Source organism: Acanthopagrus latus, chromosome 18 (genome assembly GCF_904848185.1).
Source record: "Acanthopagrus latus isolate v.2019 chromosome 18, fAcaLat1.1, whole genome shotgun sequence".
In the NCBI taxonomy this organism is placed as follows: domain Eukaryota; kingdom Metazoa; phylum Chordata; class Actinopteri; order Spariformes; family Sparidae; genus Acanthopagrus; species Acanthopagrus latus.
Window position 1 is genome coordinate 12,208,512 of NC_051056.1, and position 18,570 is coordinate 12,227,081.

The following is an 18,570-nucleotide window of genomic DNA, read 5'->3' on the forward strand; positions in this document are numbered from 1 at the left end:
GCAGCACACCTCCCTTCTGGTTATGCAGGAAAAAGAATTGAAGATGAAAAAGATTGCTTGCTTTGCATAGATATTAACAATCCAAGACCAAAATATAGATTTAAAAAAAGGAAAACAAGAGTTGTTGAGACCAGTGTTTTATGAAGCAGGAAATGTATTCACCGCGTTTGTTAGCCTTCAGGATGTGCGCTGTGTGTTTTTGTTGAGGAGCAGTGTAAACAGAACTGTGCAGGGTGCGTTTAAACATGTGGGATCTGCATCTGCTGGAGAAAATGTCCATGAAGTGAGAGAGTCCGACTTTTCATCAGCCTTCAACTAAGCGTCTAGAGCACAGAGTTAAAGAGTGACCTCAAATCACAGCGGAGGTTGGTTTAAATGCACAGTGGCAAAAGTGTTACATAAATAAGGAAAAAAGTGAGGCGTGCGTGGATGTTTGTCGAGAAGGACGCCAGAGTCAACACACAGCATGAAACCCATCTCTGATTAAAGAAGCTCAAATCTGAGTTCTTGGGCAGAATTATCTTATTGTTTTTGCTGCAGTGACAGTTTGTTTTGCTGTCTGTATAATCACCTGTTTATGCTGAGAAGGCTCATCCTTGTATTTCATTACTGTTAAGGTATCTCATTTACTTAGCTTTATTTAAACTGGTATCATTGAGGCTTCAGTGATGTCTTGTTACAAACAAGTTAAAAATAGGACAAAACACAAAAGAATATCAGTTAAATTCCATGTTATGGGGAAAAGCATCTTTGCAGTTGAACAAGTTGCCTCTACATATTAAGCTGTCCTCTACACTGCCTGTTTTTAAATCCCGTCTTAAAACATATTTTTATTCCTCGGCTTTTGATTCAGTATGAGGGCTGCCTTTCTTGTTCTTATGATCTGTTTTATTGTGTTGTTTTTAGCTGTTTCTGACTGTTCAGCACTTGTGCCAACTGCTGTTGTCTTAAATGTGCTTTATAATTACATCTGGACTGGATTGTAGAAAGTGAGTTTTCTTGTATATATTGATTAAAAAGTAGGTCTGGGGTTAGATATAAAGGAATATATGCAGGAATTTTAGTCAAAAACATTTTCAACAGAAGAAATAACTCTCATTGCATTATACATTATGTCAAAGATGTATATATCTTGTGTTGCAGGGACGTTTATTGAAGTTAGCATGCTAACCATCTAGCCCCTAGCCATATTGTAGCGCAACAGGTGATAGTCCAACAGTGAACAACACTGACAGTCCCCTGGTGCTCCGAGCTCCCAGTCTGGTCAGAATCAGCTAAAAAGACAGCTAGCTGCCAGATAGATGAGCTTACAAGCTAACGGCAGCTATAGTTAGCTGTAGCTAATGGTTAGTCTGGTGATATGATGCACTCTATTTACTCTGACAATGAATTCTTAAATATTGCACCGCAGTCAGCTGTGCCCCCATCACTGGATGATGTAAAAACATGGTGGGCTGTGCCTGCTCAGGCCTGTGAGAACTCACCTATCAGAGCAGACTGGGCATAAAGGACCTTTAAAGCAGCTGCGCATTCTAACGCCAGGCTTAGCCCTGCGTCACTGAATTCAGCTCAGTTTGTGTCCATTTGCATGAGCTCAGATAAACTGAGTGTAGTTTACACAGTCTTTCTGCAGAGGTGCAGCAGTGTGTCTCAAAAATAAAGCAAAGAGCAGAGGCCAATGAGCGACCTTGAAACGGAGATAACTTGTAACAGATGGCCGGAGCAAACTCCAGCAAACAAGCGAGCGTGAAATATAGAGAGGCATCGATCAGTAAGATTAAGAAGTGACTGGAAGGGGTGAAAGTGACAACATGGGCATAAAGGCAGCTGAGTAAATAGAGAAATCTCATATCTTGGTTGACAGGTGAGAAAGGGAAACATTTGTTCATTTTGTCCGCGAGCTACTGCACATGACTGGTGTAACATGTGTCACATAGCTGAGGAGAACGTCAGGGATGAGTGATCGTGGATCTAATCGGGCATGAATATGTAATTCGGCTCTGAAAGATTAAAGATTCGCCTTCAATTTCTAAAGACTAATATTATTTCTGCACACAGCCAGGTGTCAATGAGAATATAAAAGTCTTGAGTCTTGCTGCATTAAATCCAACTGGCAGCTGATGGAAAGATGCTAAAAGTCAGGATGCGGAACATCTTTGTTTTGCTAAATGCAGTAGCTGCTATATTTTCCAGTATGCAACCTCTGCGCAAGACTTGCATCAGAAATTGTGGATTTTTGAACCCGCTGTTCAGGTGTTAGAAATGCTCTATAAAGTCTCTCGTGCGAAGTACGGCGACATCGTATAGACAAGTGAAGAATTCATTGTTCGGTTGCTGTTCAAGATGGTGCGGGGGTGTTTAAAGCTTTGTTAAAACTGCATCCAGCCAGGCCTGATGTGCAACACTGTGATGCCTTGAGAAAAGAAGGGCGATGTGGGATTTTTACGGATAAACATAAAACACATACAGAGCGCATTACGTCTAAAGCTCTAAGGTCTGAATTGTCTTGCTTTGGGTAAAACAACTTGTCCTCCGTGTCAGGAACAATACCTCCAGCCGCGTAGAAACCGAGGAGATTGTGTGAATAAATACTGGTTGGATTGTTCTTTATTTAAATCCAAGTAAAGCCACCAGCTAGCTAAATATATTCACACGTAGATCCTCTCCACAAGCCCTGCAAGTCTTCCAAAAGCCAGAGATCTGAGGAGGTTTGTTGTTGTAGCCCGCAGCTACACATCGATCTATCAGGAACCTCACTGGTCCAGTTAATCACCTTATTCCTGGAGAGAGAAAGAAAGACAACAAGCCAGAGGCGAGAAAAGGTCCTGATTCTGTTCCAGTAATTCATTTTAATTGTCGGGGTTTCAGTGCCTTGAAGATGAATTAACGGCTGATATTCTCAGAAATTGAGTTTACTGTTTTTGTTTTGCTCTCATAATTGATGTAGTCATGTACAAAATTGACTCGGGGTTGACGGAGGGAGGAGAGGAAGACGAGAGGGGGAGAAAAGGGAGGGGAGAAAGGCTTCACTGGCAAACCTAATCACCCCATTCTTTTACTGAAAGGAGGGGAAGTATGAATGGAAATAAAAGAGTGAACAGAGGCTGGGGTGAAGGGAGAGGGCAGGGAGGAAACAAGGGATAAAAGACGAGAAGATAAAGAGAGGGTTTTTTTTTTCTCTCTCGCTTTAATGACAAGAAAGCCTCGGCGTGGTTCTCTGAGAGGAGAGAGGAAGAAAAGTGAGGGTCTGAAGAGTCGAGGTTTAAATGGGCGAAGGGGAAACGCTGGATGGTGTCTTCAAGTTGTATTGATTAGTTCTATTTATTCTGCGCTTTTTATTCTCTGTGAAGTACTTTGTTCAGAAAAGTCTATAAAATAATGTTTCATGGTATTATAACTGTTATTATTTTTCATAGCAGTTCATTGGTCAGTCAGTAATGTCATGCCGACCAAGAACCCCAAAATACCAGACGTACAGTAAAAAAATATATCTAATTATATTAATGTGTTTATTAATATATTACAACTTATTTCACAAAATCTCACCTTTCTTTTTAATATGCTATTTTTGATAAGCTTAACAACCTTAATAACTCACCATGACACGGGGGAAAAGAAACTTTATTTTCTATCTATTTTTATTATGTCAAGTGTCACATGTAATCTAAAAGTTGTCTATCATGTTGAGTCAATCTGTATAATTTGAATAATTAGACATGTGATTTATTACAGGAGACAAAGTAACTATCTTGAAAAAATGCTTAAACACCTGCATTAATTCAGTTTGATCAGAGGGGATTATTGAATTTATTCGCATTGACTCAACATGATGTAAAAAAAAATGTGCATTAAAATAGAAACTTTACACTGATCTTATGTGATAATATGTCATGGAAAAGTGTTGCTACACGATCATGAGCTGGAGTTCACACTGCTGCTCTGAATTCAGCTGACAACCTTCATCACATCTTCACCCAACTCACCCATTTCATGTCTGATCTCCACGATCAAATGAAAGCCCCCAAACAAACCTGTTTAAAAGAAAACTCTTCGCCTCAAATGTAGGACTTTCCTTTTACCTGTCTTCTCAAAAAACTGTAACATAGCAGAAGTAGTAGTAATCAAAATAGCCGTGGTAATCTTACTTGTCTCATCTGCAGTGTCATTAAATATCTAGAATATGGCTCTCAAGAGTGTATATTTAGAATTATTTATTTATTTATTTATTGTGCTGCTGTAAAGACAGATTCTGTTTGTACAGTTGGATATACACATTTACTGTCATTAAAGCATGAAGATTTAGTATTAAGAAGGCATTTTTTAAATATTTTCTTCATTATATCTACTGACCCCCTAAATCTAATTGCTAATCATCAATCTGGTGATATTGTGAACTGACATAAGTTGCCAATAATATATTTCATAAAACTGTTATGACTGTTTTTTGGTTACAATACTTAATCTACACTGTGTGTTAGATATTTATGAGCATGATCAGTTAGACAAGGAGCACAAACACTGACACTCATCAACATGTTCGCGTCGTACACTCTTGTATCACAGACACATTGATCATGTTACAATCTTTGATTCCATGGAAACACTTCCTGGTTAAATCCTGTATGCCCGTGAACAAAAGTCGGTCCTGCCCCCTTTAATTACCAACTTCTGCATTTGAAAAAAAAAAAACTGTGCTGAAAATATGGACTGAATACATGAACATACTGTAACTGATGGTTTCTGTGTGTGTGTATTGACAGGTGTCTGACAAGTCCAAGGCCAGAGGCACGGCCCTAAGGTAAGACAAATAGCCACATTCTGCGTTGGTAACACAGTGGTTCATTTATCTCAATGGCAATGTTAAATGTGAGAGAAAATGCTATTTAGGTGTAGTCAAACCCAAGCATCATCCTTCTACACAGTCCGCTGGTCAGTATGTCTTCAGCAGACTACTGAAAGTCAATGTAGTCAATGTTCCTTTCAATATCACCCAAACAACATGCTATAAATAAATGCTCTCTGCCCTGAAAACATACATTTTGAGGCAGCCATGCTCAGCGTTAGATGATTCTCTGGACTTTTTTTCTGTGTGGTGTTACTGGAAGAGCTGTTAAGGTCAGAGACGTCACTGGAACGTCCAAAGACACACAACCCCCAGTGTGTGTGTGTGTGCACAGATCTACGGTTTTACTAATTATCAGCCTATGATCTGTGAGGCGGAGAGGCTCAGGCTAATGGAGGCTGTTAAAGAGTCCGAGCGTGGATCAAAGATTCTGTCAGGGATAAGTAATGTTTGAAGGTTACTGCAGAAACAACCACTATTATGCTTTCTGGAGGTGTAGTGGCTCTAATTCACAGAAGCATCTGCGGTGGCAGGTGCCCACTTGATAACCCCAGCCACCAGCCTGCACTCGCACACTCGACTCCGTACCACTAGAAATTAGGCAGCAGATGTCTTCTACGCTCAGTATTAGTTTGTTAGTGCATGAATCTTTCCACAGGCTCCTGGGTGCTCACATGGGATCATGGTTCAAAGGAAGGAATACACAATCCGGTGTATCTTTATGAATAGTGTAAATGTACATATGCTGTGTATAATAAGACAAGGTCACTGCGTAAGGTTTCCTCAGACTTCTTTTTTTTTTTTTACTAATTTGAGTCTCATTATAGCTTCACACAAATTCAACATTTGAAGTTCATCCAAAACGGAGAGCATGTGGTGAACATACGGGGGAGTATCAAGGTGGCGTGTTGTTGAAGTGAAAAGCTGTACTCTGGCTGCAGTATTAGATTTTTATTAAAGTTGCTTGGAAGTGTGTGGGACCTTTTTCTCTAACATTGCCTTGAGATGAAACAGTACAGTACTCTGGTACTTGAGTATTCAATATTTTATGCTAATTTCTGCATCTATTCTACAACAATTCAGAGAGAAAAAAGGATTTAAATGTAAAGTCAGTTGTAGTTATTTGGGTTATGTTCTAGCAGATGGAATTACAATAAACAAAGCATGCTACACAGTTCTAAAATGGGATGCATTGTTTTAGATTAAACATTCCAACTAGTGCCACGTCCACTTGTTATATTTCAACTTAATATTAGATATTAATGCATCTATAATTACATTTGAATAATACAAAATAAAAGATCTTGAAATTGAAAAATCCAAAGTCGTACCAACAGGAGCTCATCTTTCCCACAGAAAACACTGCTCCTGCAGACAGCTCGTCTGTAGTCCCACCTTTAAATCTGTGACGTCACACATCATCACTGTGTCACATATTCATGCAATTCATTTCCAGCAGCTAGTCTGCCATATACAAATTAGTTTAGCAAAGTTACTCTGTTGTTGTTAGTCTTGTCAGGCGTGTGTGCGCTGACCAATCAGAGCAGGCAGGGTATTTGGGAGGGGGCGTTAAAGAGACAGGAGCTAAAACAGAGACAGTGGGGGGATACAGAGGATGGAAGGTATGAGAAAACTGATGTGTTTTTTGACCATTAAAGTTTGTAAACCTATTCTAGTAGTTACCCAAAATAAAATTATGAACCTGAAAATTAGTATGTCACCTTTAAATAAAATTGTAAATGCAGGAATATTACTTGTATTTAACTGTTGTTACAATGTAGCATCACTACTTTTACTTTAAATTGCATTTCTTGATCTGTGCCCACATGGGGTCAGAAAAATCAAGTCATGACCACAACGCTATGGTGTGTTTGGTAAATTGTAAACTTAATATAGTCACTTGTTTCCTGTTCAGGCAGACACAGAGCAATATTTATGTATTCATTTGAAGTCATGTTTCTGTCCGCCTGAATACAACATCCACTCTCCCTTAAGCTCTGTTTGAGTCTCCTCCAAACCATTGAAATATCTGGCTTGATAGTTGCTAAATGCTCCATTGTGGTCTGTTGCTGTAGCAGGTTGTAGGTGACAATTGTTTTCTCAAAGCTTGCCTGCTTTGGGGGTTGATGGAAGCATTGAGAGTGAACCCAGTTTGCTAAAGCTGTGGACCGCTGACCAAAACAATAAGCTGTAAGACACTAAAATATTCTACATATTAATAATGAAAATGATTGAGAACTAAATTCACAGCCACTCCTTTCACAGCAAAGGCTATAAGGCAGCCAAAGAGGCAGTCTGAGGGTATTTTATTGTGGAAGTTAAAATTAAAACTGGCAATCTAGACTTGATTTGATGGTGAATGTAAAATATTGAACACACCTTGGGGGGTTGGTGACAGAGTAGAAGATATTTAAGACTACCAAGAGAGCTTGAGCTGTTGTAGTGCATGTTGTCTGTCTTAACTTTGTTACCCAGAGATCTTATTCAGTGATGCCAATACATGTTCTGAGTGCTTGAGTCCACATTATTCCATATTGTTGTTTATACCGACACAAGAATCTAATTTAATCCGACTTTCATCATCTAGTTTATGAAAACTTTCAGTGGAAAAAAATTAATCTAACCAGCTGGAACGTAGTGTTTATAATAGCCGTTCTTGTCTTTGTGAATTCTGTCATGTCTCTTTCCATTCTCCACAATCACATTTGGTGTGTGGGCTACACATTGTGCTACATTATTGTCTTCCTGTAACATCTTGGGGGAACATGTCACTTAATTAATCATGAGAAAAAAAAAATGTTAACCGCATGTGTAACATCACAGAACATTGGTGAGAATTCAAGTAAACAGCTGATTTTGGAACCAAGATCAATTTTTCTCAACTTTATCTGTTTTTTTGTTTTTTTTTTGCTTGGATTGTGTTGTAAAGCCCGGACCGGTGCATCAGAATATAAGAATCTTTTATAAATGAGGCTCGTTGTGTTCACAGTCTGAAGACATTAGTATGCAAGTCTGGAGTGTGACTGTGTGTGACTGTGTGTGTGTGTGTGTGTGTGTGTGTGTGTGTGTGTGTGTGTGTGTGTGTGTGTGTGTGTGTGTGTGTGTGTGTGTGTGTGAGGGAGAGAGACAGAGAGAGAGTGAGAGTGTGCTGTGTGTCTGTGTGTGCCCCAGGCCATGTGTTACTCTGCTACCGCTAATGAGCCCATTCACTCTGCAGCCCAATCTACTCAACACCGCACACACACATACACATGTCCGCAGGGACGCTGGGACTAAAGATGCTGCGAGCGATCCACTGGCTATATCCCCCATGGAGCAACACACACACACGCACACACACACACACACACACACACACACACACACACACTCACCCACAAGCCTCACACCATCCATACAGACACACACGTTTTTTTTCCTGTCTTTTTTTTTTTTTTTAAATCCTTGCTCTGACAACCTCACCCACATACCAATCGTTATTCTGCCGCCACGCGCACACACACACACACACACACACACAAATGCAGCCACCCACACCCCATCCATCCCACCACCACAGTATATATTCAACCCTATAATTTTTATGTTTCTGCTCAATAATCTTGAAGTCTCTGTGCGATCTGCCGCTCTGTATTTTTCAATTCATTATATCCAGTTGCATCTTTCATCATATAGACTCTGGTGAGGAAAAACTGCCTGGAGTCATGTAGATTTGTCTCCTTACTCTAATTATTTTTGTACAATAGAATTAGTTATAGAGGGTGTAAGAGTGGAGTTGGTAATCATAGTGGGAGTAGTATCATTATAGTTTTATGATTGATGTTATTTTAATCAGTGGTGCTGTGAATTATATCGAGTACAGTGGATGTGGATCCATTTATAGAGACTGTGTGTTTGTCACTACACATGGTTAATTTTAAAGATGATATAGTATAACTCAACAGAGATTACTGTGCTGACATTCACGATCAATTGTTAAAAAAGAAAAAAAAAAAACATACTAATACAAGATGTCCTGTGCTCTGAACTCCAAGAGCAAAAGTTTGCAGAATGTTTTTAGAATAGAGGAAGAAGCTAGTTTTAGTCAAGAGTAAATGTGATAGCAGCAGAAGTCAAGTTAATGAAAGTAAACACAAGTTCACCCTGGCTACCACATATTGAATGTGAGGGAAAAAGGTGAGTTTCAACTTGAGTGAAAAAAGCTGTGCTTGTTCTGCGGCTTTATGACACCAAGTCATTCATGTACAGAAATGACGGGAAAGCAGAGGGTAGAGTTCAGTCAGACGCCGTCTTCAAATGGAACTCATGATCTTAACTGGTGGTTAAGACACGGGTTGTCATGTATATTATTGCTTTGCATGTGAATAGTTACTGCTGCTCTGCAAAGGCCTCTAGAAACCACCAAAGCTGACAATTAATAGTGTTGTAAAAAGTACCCGAAAGTCATTCCTGAGTGAAGGTAACGACGTATTGTCACACATATAAATAATACTTGATTAAAAGTCTTGATCACGTTTGACGTTTGACACAAACTCCAAAAACACTTCAGTCTGTTAAAAAATAACAACACACATCATGCCAGCTAACGGCTAGCAGGTCAGTCAGAAACATTTGAGCGCTAGCCTGTCACAACAACTCTCCAAGCTAACTGGCCTGTCAACTTTCAGTTAGCTATGGGGCATTTAGCATGATAGTTAGCTTGGTTGCTAACAGTACAGTTCACATAATGTATTTAATTGACTTATTTTTACCACTGACTCTGTCATAAGACAAAAATTAACAGTGACGGCTAGATGAATCGTAATTGTGCAACACAGATACTAACCTACTATAGCTTCCTCTGTTCAAAAAAGATGAACATGAATTGTATCATATTTTTCATTTTTTATTTGTCTGTTTAAAACTGGTGGGACGCAACCTTTAAGGTTACGTTTACTGTAACATTCTGAGTGGTGTCTACATCTGTAATTTAGCTTGTTAGGCCTGGTGAAATCAATGCAGATAGAAATCAGCTACCTGAGGAGGCCCTGAAGATGCTGACTCATTCTTCTTCTAACCAGGTGGTGTTGATAACTGTAAAACAGCAAGGACTCATGGGTAAAATGTTGACCAGATCAAGTCCACACTTCTTAGTATATGAAAAGCACTTTCACATACCAGACGTGATACCGGAGATAAATAGAAGTTTACTTTTCAATCAGTTATGTATATATAGAAAAAAAATTAACTGCAGGAAAGAACAATCAATCTTAATGTGCTTCTGCTGTCATGTAGCTTTGTTCACAGTCACACTCAATAACCATACCAACATGTTGGCGTGATAGACAACACAGGCAGGTGAAGCCGTACGGAGGCACCCTGCCAGTCAGGGCCATCAGGTGTGACACGAGTTCAAATGTGATGCACTTCTTCAAACGCCGTCACTCCTGCTGCTGCCAGGGAGCATTACACTACATATGTAGCAACGGAAACCTATTATAGCCTTCCCCACAGTACTGCCCCAGGCAAGCACACACATACAGACACACACACACACACAATCAAACACACAACCGCAAATGCACTCGTGCAGAAGTCGCGGATGCTGGAAACCATCCACAATTGCTCTTTTGAAAAAAGTTTTATTCAATTAATTCATAATTTATGACACATGTAGTTATCTATAATACATGCATTATATGATTTCGTCTGACGTCAGAGTACAATCTTGTGTATTGTATGTTTAATGTGACTAATTACACAGTAATCCCCAGTGCGGCGTACAAGATGATTGATTTCTGGGACGAGATGACTGAAACACATGAACACAACACCTGACACAGACAAACAGTGTAGTCATGTAGTGCGTCTGTGATTTCTGCCTCCAGTTGTACAGCACTGAATAACAATCACACTTCCCAGGACTGTCTTTCAGTATTTTATTGCAAGGCACCAGAAATTACATCAGCATGACTTCCCTGCAATTGAAAACAATTTATTCACAGGGTCTTTCTATTATAAATGCTCTGTGCAGCACCATGGAGGGAGTCACAAAATGCTCCATGCCAGCCACACAAAAAACGCCCCGAAGGTGGGTGCAGGTACACACCAGCCGTACAACACAGATTTCTTAAAATGTAAAATTAGAACTATATTGACCTTGTATCACATGTATGTGCATATGAGTGTAACACATATAAGTCATATTATGAAACAGCTGCTTTATTTCCCTAAAAATATAGAATATACCTTTTGCTTTCAAACTACATGAAGGACATGAATCCCATTTTAATATGATAGGAAAATGTTGGATATCATCAGCATAACACTTATTATATTATGTTAAACTGTATTTCTGTTTCATTAACATAATGAATGATATTTTAAACCAAATTACACCTGGCATTAAAAATCGATTTCCATCTGGATACATAATCAAGATTAAAAACGATCAGATCTTGTCTTTGTGTTTATACTTGGTGTGTTTAAGACATGACTTGATCCTTAATCAGTTAAGATCTCTGTCCTCGGTGAGGATTTTGAGGTGTCAGCCCCAAACTCCCTTAATAAAACATGACATTTTGAGGGTTGTTGAGTTTAGGGAAACTTTATGAATTTGTCAAACTGTGGCTGCGACAGATGCTTAATTATTTGTCTTCTCTTGTAAATTTGGCGACATTAAAGGGATATTCCGGTGTAAGTTTAATCCATGGTCTAACACACTGTGACACCGAGTAAGACCCCCCCTCAAGAGATCAAGTTTTCCGACCGCTAGCTTGTGTAGTTTTAGCAACCTCAGAAAAGACTGCTCGATAACAATACACTGCACTCTATGCCTCCAACCAAGAAACTGCCATCAAAAAGCCACTCATAGCCACAAATAATGCTCAGAACAGCACCAAACTTCAGCAACAATACAAAAATTGTCCCAGCACATAGTTCGTGGCATCAAACATCAGCTAGCTTTGCCAGATTTCTACTGAAAAGAGAACATAACTCACCACTCTCCTGCAGCAGCTTGCTTGTTGTGGGGAAACCCTGACGAGTCGATTTGGGTCTTACTCGGTGTCACAGTGTGTTAGACCATGGATTAAATTTATGCCGGAATATGCCTTTATGTTGTTCCTTTTTTCATATACAAATACTGAGTCAGATTGTCCAAGTGTGTTGCAGAATGGGTGTGTAGGCTTCTCTGTGACTAGATAAAATACATACTTTTTTTCAGCTGCACAGATGAGTCGCACGCAGTTATTCCTCACTGTATGTCATTTATTTTCCACCCACATCACTTTAATTTTTCACACAGTTCTGTTAAATTAAAAAAAAAACTTTTGGCACTCGAGGCACATAATAGGTGTTTTATCCATAACTAGAGCCATGTTTCTTTCGGCACTCTGGCTTGCTCACTCTCTACACACCCACCTATATTTTACTTAGCAGAAAACAAATATCTGGATCAGCGTCATGATGATCCAATCAAGTTCTATTTACAGCGTATTCAAAGCTTACATTATCGTGCATTTTCCTTATTCTGATAACTTGATATAGATCGTATTTATTTAGGTTTAAATGGTGTGTTGAATCCATATTGTTTCATCATGTCATGCAGCGATATCAAAGTGAGTTTGGTGTTTGTCATTGAATAATTAGTCTCAGTCTCTTCCAAGGGTGTTCAACTGTGCCCTTCAAAATAAGAGTGTTTGCTAAACCTACCTACCTAAATCTTACCTAAATCTGAGAGATTTTTAAATATTAGAGCAATAACATACACACTATGTACATATATCACACATGGATGAATTGAATTATAATGACGGATGTGATAATGATGGATGTGTGAATGGTATTCCTCCACCTCTCTCACACATATGCACGGATGTCTTGTTAGTGGGTCAGATAGCTTCATATATTTGGCACACTGCGATGGGGGGAACTGCAGTAACATGATAAATCCCCTCAAAATGCTCCACGTATCACAGGTTTACACGCAGCGCGGAGTGGGATAAAACAAGCACACACGCAAGTATGCATGCAAACACATGCACACACACCCGCTGGAGTGTTCACATACATGAGAGTGTGAGTGATTGAGAGAGAGACAGAGAGAGATTGTAAAGCCAGCTGTGCAGCGGGAAGCCCTGCCAAGTGGAGGGCAGAACCAGCGAGCTGAAGGCAGATGATAAGATGACAGATGAACTGAGCCCAGATGGCCCGCACATCTTCACTTCACATTGCCGTAATACCCTTGTGATTCTACATATTCTCACTCGGTTCCTCGGTCGTCTTAAGAACCCATATTTACCTGTTTTTGGGGCCCGATCGTCCTGCTTCAGCTGCTTCACACTCTGTTACACTGTTACATCTTGTCTCTTCTGGCTGCAGTTTATCTGAGCCGCGGCCTCTCTGGCTCCGAGCCAGCCGCTCCATTGTTTTTAGAGGCTGATCAATTCAGTTTTCCAGCAGCAGCGACTGAGAGGAGAGACAGAAACTGTAACTGCCTATTGTCTGTTGATTGTCCTCCTTATGTTCAATTTCTGCTGGTTAATTAATGGCGACACGGCCCAAACTGAGATGTACGGCATTACACAGACGGACCCTGGAGAGTTTAGAAGAGCACGAGAGGAAAACTTAACGATTAAATGATGCTAATATTGGCTTCTGTTACGAAATCATGTATGAAAAATGGGGCAGTACAGCATGTATAAATATATTTTACACATCCATCAATTTATTTTCACACTTTAACCAGAGATCATAGCAAACAACATCGCTGAGAGTGTGATCAAGCATTCATGTATGCAGGGCTGCAGCCAAGATTTTAGATAAACTAAGGTCACGAATCCCCCCCAGCACAACAACACCCACCTCATTCATATTTTAGTTGACTCATTCATTCTTGACCACACTCTTTAAAATTTAACAAAAATCATAAAATGATGGACCATATTAAGATCATGTTATTCTGGAAGACAATACTACAGAATGTAATGTCTTTACCCGTGTCTGGTTGGTCGGATAATTTGATGGTTGGTTGGTTGGTTGGTAGTTTGTAAGAAACCTTAAACCTAGAATATTACAGAGGACATGAACTGTGCAACAATAGTAGCTACAGTAATCAAACGCTGCCATGTGTAGGAGCACAGGTTTTCAACATCTTGTTAATGTATTTCTAAAGAATTTAAAATCAGACCCATCTTGAGCTTCAAGAGATGTTTTCTAAAGAAAAACAGCGTGGATGGTGCAGGTTGAGGAGTTCACAAGCGAAGGCAAGAGCCTTCAGGACACAATCAATAAATACAGGTGGTAGACGAGAAATTTGCTCATGTCAAGGCTGAACATGCAAAGCATCAGTCTAAAGAGGGAAAATGGTCCTGACATCCCGTCTCCGGTGACCAAACAGTCCACTGAAGTCTTAGGAGAAGAGCAAAGTGGAGGGCAAAGCCTGCCGTGACCTGCTACCACATCCTGTGAGAGGAAGATTGAGTCAGTGTCGTGATGAGCGAGCAGCAGCTCTCACTTCATGTTTGTTACAAAAGAAGAAGAGGATTTAAAACAGTGACAGTCTGATGTTTGATCATTCAGTTAGATAGTTATTTGATTTTCGTTTTAAAGTATATGGTATTTGAAGATCAAATACAAGGTATTTTTCTTTTTCACGGTCAAAAGTTAAGAGTGAAATGTACTATTCACTTGAAAATAGAAATGAAAAAAGGCATGTTTCATATCCTGAGTCCGAATGTGGTCATTTTAAATTACAAGACAAGAACATCATATCTATAGGTGTCACATGTGGCACACTGTTGCTTTAGCCCAGGCTCAAATGTGCTTGGAACCTGAATCTTATATGATTTTAGAAATGGCTGAACAAAGAAAATTTGACTCAAATTACAGCAAACCATTCATAAAGTCCTCCTGACTGATTTTTCTTTTCTTCGTGACAACCATGAGTGTAACTATTGAAATCTGCACATCTTTTGAGAAAATTATGGGGGAAACACCATTCGTAATTTGCCCCCAAACTGTAAAATAAAATAACATTTCCAATTGAAACTTCAGCTAACAGTTTTAAATCAATCAGTCTAAGATCATGTAAGAATAGGATTCAAAAGACATTTTATCCTGGACTAAAGCAACACTGTCTGGCACAAGAGTATTCCTCCATCTGGTGCGCTTGTCTTGTAAACCACCACATTTGGGCTCAGAATATGAAAAAACAGTTTTGTAGTGTTTTTTTTTTGTTGTTGTTGTTGTTGTTTTTGTTCTAAAAACTGGTAAATGAAAATCAAACAGTTTTTTTTTCAAGATTTAGCTCATTCCTTTTGACCATGAAAAAGAAGAAAACCTTGAATTTCAATTTTAAATTCTGTATTTTAAAACCTTTTCTTTTTTTTTTTTTTACCTTAAAACAGCATTAGAACCATGTTGATGGTACTGTGTCTTATAATATGGTGAATGGTGTCTCTGGACTATGTAACGTCAGTGAGAGGGTTTTTCAACACATGACACTGATATGGCGTAACGAGTCTTGTTTGTAGTTAGCACCTACACTTCTGACACATCATTACACACCTGGGATTTGTATTCACATCAGTGGTGTTGCACTCAGAAACTGTGGGGGTTGCTAATCACACAAAATGCCAATTTCTAAATAATGTTGCTTTAATGACCACTCAGTTTTTCCAGTTTCTGAAATGAAAAGGCAATATTTCAGTCAGTGTATCATACTATTTTTAGTTTTTTCCCTCATTATTTAGTCCAAAACTTAAATTAAATAAGCTTAGCCCATAATATAAATGTCTGAAAATGCAGACTGGACCTTTAACTCCTTTATGTTTGTGTCTACACAGTTTTCTATGTAGGTGTACTTAAATAGTGACAAAAAGTAGTTGAATTCACTTAATTTCAGTGTATTCTCCTTAAGTTCAGTTCAATTCAAGTAGAACATAATGAGGACTGATGAGATAGGGCAGGATGGAAGGAGCAGGAAATGTAGCTGATTGCTGACTCGGCTGGAATTTGTGCTGACTCGTAATCGTGTTTAATTATTAATCTCAGCTTTGTTGAATTGCTACTTGCTAGTGAGTAGAGTTATATGACCACATATCAATCAGTCTTTTGAAGCTCATAATGTTATTACCAGGCATTCAGACAGAGAGCGGATGAAGGAAATATGATCCAGGAGGTCCAGCCTGACTGACAGATTACTGCTCAGTGGCTTATAATGCTTTGAGGTGGGTAGTTATAGCACAGACAATCATTTCATCCTCTGTTTTGATGATTATGAGGTGACCGGTTGTAATTTGATTGGCCCATGAAGATGATGTTTTATATCCTCAGCACTCCTGCTGCATCATACCAGTTGCCTCATTGAGTTGAATGAGAGGAGTGACTTTACTTTCAGGTCAATATCCCCTTTAACTGATAACACAAGTGAGATGACCTGCATTCAGACAGCAGTAACTCTCTCAGGTGTGCTGTAAAAAGTGACTCGACCTTGTCGACGGTACCAACCATGAATACCGACGTGATTTGAAAGTCACTGCGTAACCACGGGTGTTGCTTCTGGCTCAGCCGTGGCCCGTAAGTATGTGGGTGTCATGTGGATCTTGTGAGGCCCACTGGACGTATCGAACCCACAGATCACTTTGTTAGGGCTGTAAGGCTTTCATTTCCCCTGTTGTGCTTGTGATTTTATCACACAAATAAACAGACAGACGCCAAAGCCTCCACCGGAGCCTGAAGATCTGACAAAGGCTATTTTGTAAGTCTTATCTGTGTTACTTATGCAACATTGACACAGGCGCGCGCACACAGAAAATAGAGAGTGAAGGCTGTGCGTCCCAAATAAGCAAAAGACCTGCACTGATGTGTAAGATGTAGACAAGACAGGAAGGCAGCTGTATGACACAGTGAAGAGGAAATTGTGTTTGATATATTGTTTATATAATGTTTTCTGTTGTGTGTTTTCAGATAAACAAAAAAAACAAAAAAGCAAAGCATGTCGACAATATGCAGCTGATTAGCAAATGAGAGCTAAATGAAAGATACGAAAACGCCTTTTAACCAATGTGTGAAACTTTGCTTTGTGGACACAGAACCACAGTATAATAGCCCAATAACTGATTACAAGGACAATGTGTTTTAAATTGTACTAATAGATAGAAACAGATTCACTCCTGGATGAAGTTTATATGTCTTAACTTCAACCAAACTTCACAGAAATGCATCTAAAATGTCCAGTAAAGAGCCAGTCTGTCAGTCTGCACCAGCTGGCGCTGCATTTTAATTTGGCACCGACGCCGGCATTAAATTATTTTCGACGGCTGATGGCTGATTCCTGAGAAGAGGAGAAAAAAAAAGGAGGAAAGAGAGCCAGATGTAATGCTTTCACTCACACATTCATCTCCTTTCATCTTGTTCCTCCAGCACATACTGTTTATGTTGCCAGAATAAAATAGGCTAGAGAGCACTCAACTGAAAATCCCATTGAGAGGAAAAGACACTCACGCTTTCGTTTAACTTCACACAGTGCTATTTAAACAAAAACATATCAGTGTGGGAAATACAGGCTCGTTTCATGCTTCCAGTCAATCTTTTTTATTTTTTGGCAAATGAAAGGATGATATGAAATGGCATAAAACGAGAACCAGCAGATGTATTAAATGTGCCTTGCCTGATTTTGCCTACCATGTACAGCACATTGGAGAGTTTCCGCTCATTGAGTTAAAGAGGTGTCTAATGTTGTAAACATTCAGTAATAAGACGGCGAACACACCGAGACCAGACTTATATCTCTCATTCCACTAACTGCTCCAGGCTCACGGGCTCAAACAGGACAAAGCTCAGCAATCAGAGAAATCCTTTTCCTATCCAGCTTTTGCAGCTCTAATGACAAGTGAGAGCGGCACACTTCTACAGAGCAGACACCTTGATTTCTCGCCAAATGTCTTATGGACAAAGTGGGCTAGCCCACCAGGGGAAGTGATTTGTTTCCCGGAGTTAAAATGCAGGCTCTCATCAAACAACAAGGTGCTTTGGATGAAAAGTATCCACCAAATGGTGTTATTCTGTGTAGCAGTTGGACTGTATCTGTGAATCATCGACTGGCTGCACGTCCTCTCCCAATTAATGTGGATTCAGTCGAGGAGAATTTCAGATTTTCAGATTTTTATTCTCCAGTAATGAATAATATGGAAACACTCGGATGATGATGCACAGAGCTGTAGCTACCAGTTGAGCCACTGAGGTCATGTCTCCTGTATGTTGTTTTTTTTTTTTTTTTTTTACTGTGTGGGTTTAATGAACCCTGAGGGGGTGATGGAAAATAATCTTTTAAACACAGGATTCAGTAGTTGACCATATTGTTATATACAGTATTGAGCTTGGAAACAGTATGTAATCCGTTATGCTGAGAAATTAAATAGTAACTTAGATGCTTTATTTCACTGCCAAGTCCCTCGTTGCCCTATATTGTTTTAGGAATTTCTGGTAGGTGTTATAGGTTGAAGAGATAAAGTTCTGATAGCTGAGCTTTTCAAATCATGGCTTCTGCCAATTTGTACAGAAGATGGCATCCTGTTTTATTGCCGGCGACAGCTTTCCATTTACACGTAAATGTAGTGTAAATTTTAACTGATTTAACTGGAAAAGTTTTAAATTAGTGCACGTTTCCTTCCACAACTCCTTTGTGAATGTCATGAGGGGTTGGTTAATTGACATGCGGCGCTAATCACTTTATCACTCCATTG

The 18,570-nt window shown here is 39.4% G+C and overlaps 1 protein-coding gene across 1 annotated transcript in view; it reads left to right on the forward strand.

The window, feature by feature from the left end:
- aff2 (AF4/FMR2 family, member 2) overlaps nucleotides 1–18,570 on the forward strand; it is a 173,745-nt gene that overhangs the window by 114,738 nt on the left and 40,437 nt on the right. The window contains exon 10 of the mRNA XM_037077694.1: nucleotides 4,761–4,798. Coding sequence (XP_036933589.1) covers nucleotides 4,761–4,798 — 38 coding nt within the window. The remainder of the gene's footprint in view (nucleotides 1–4,760; nucleotides 4,799–18,570) is intronic.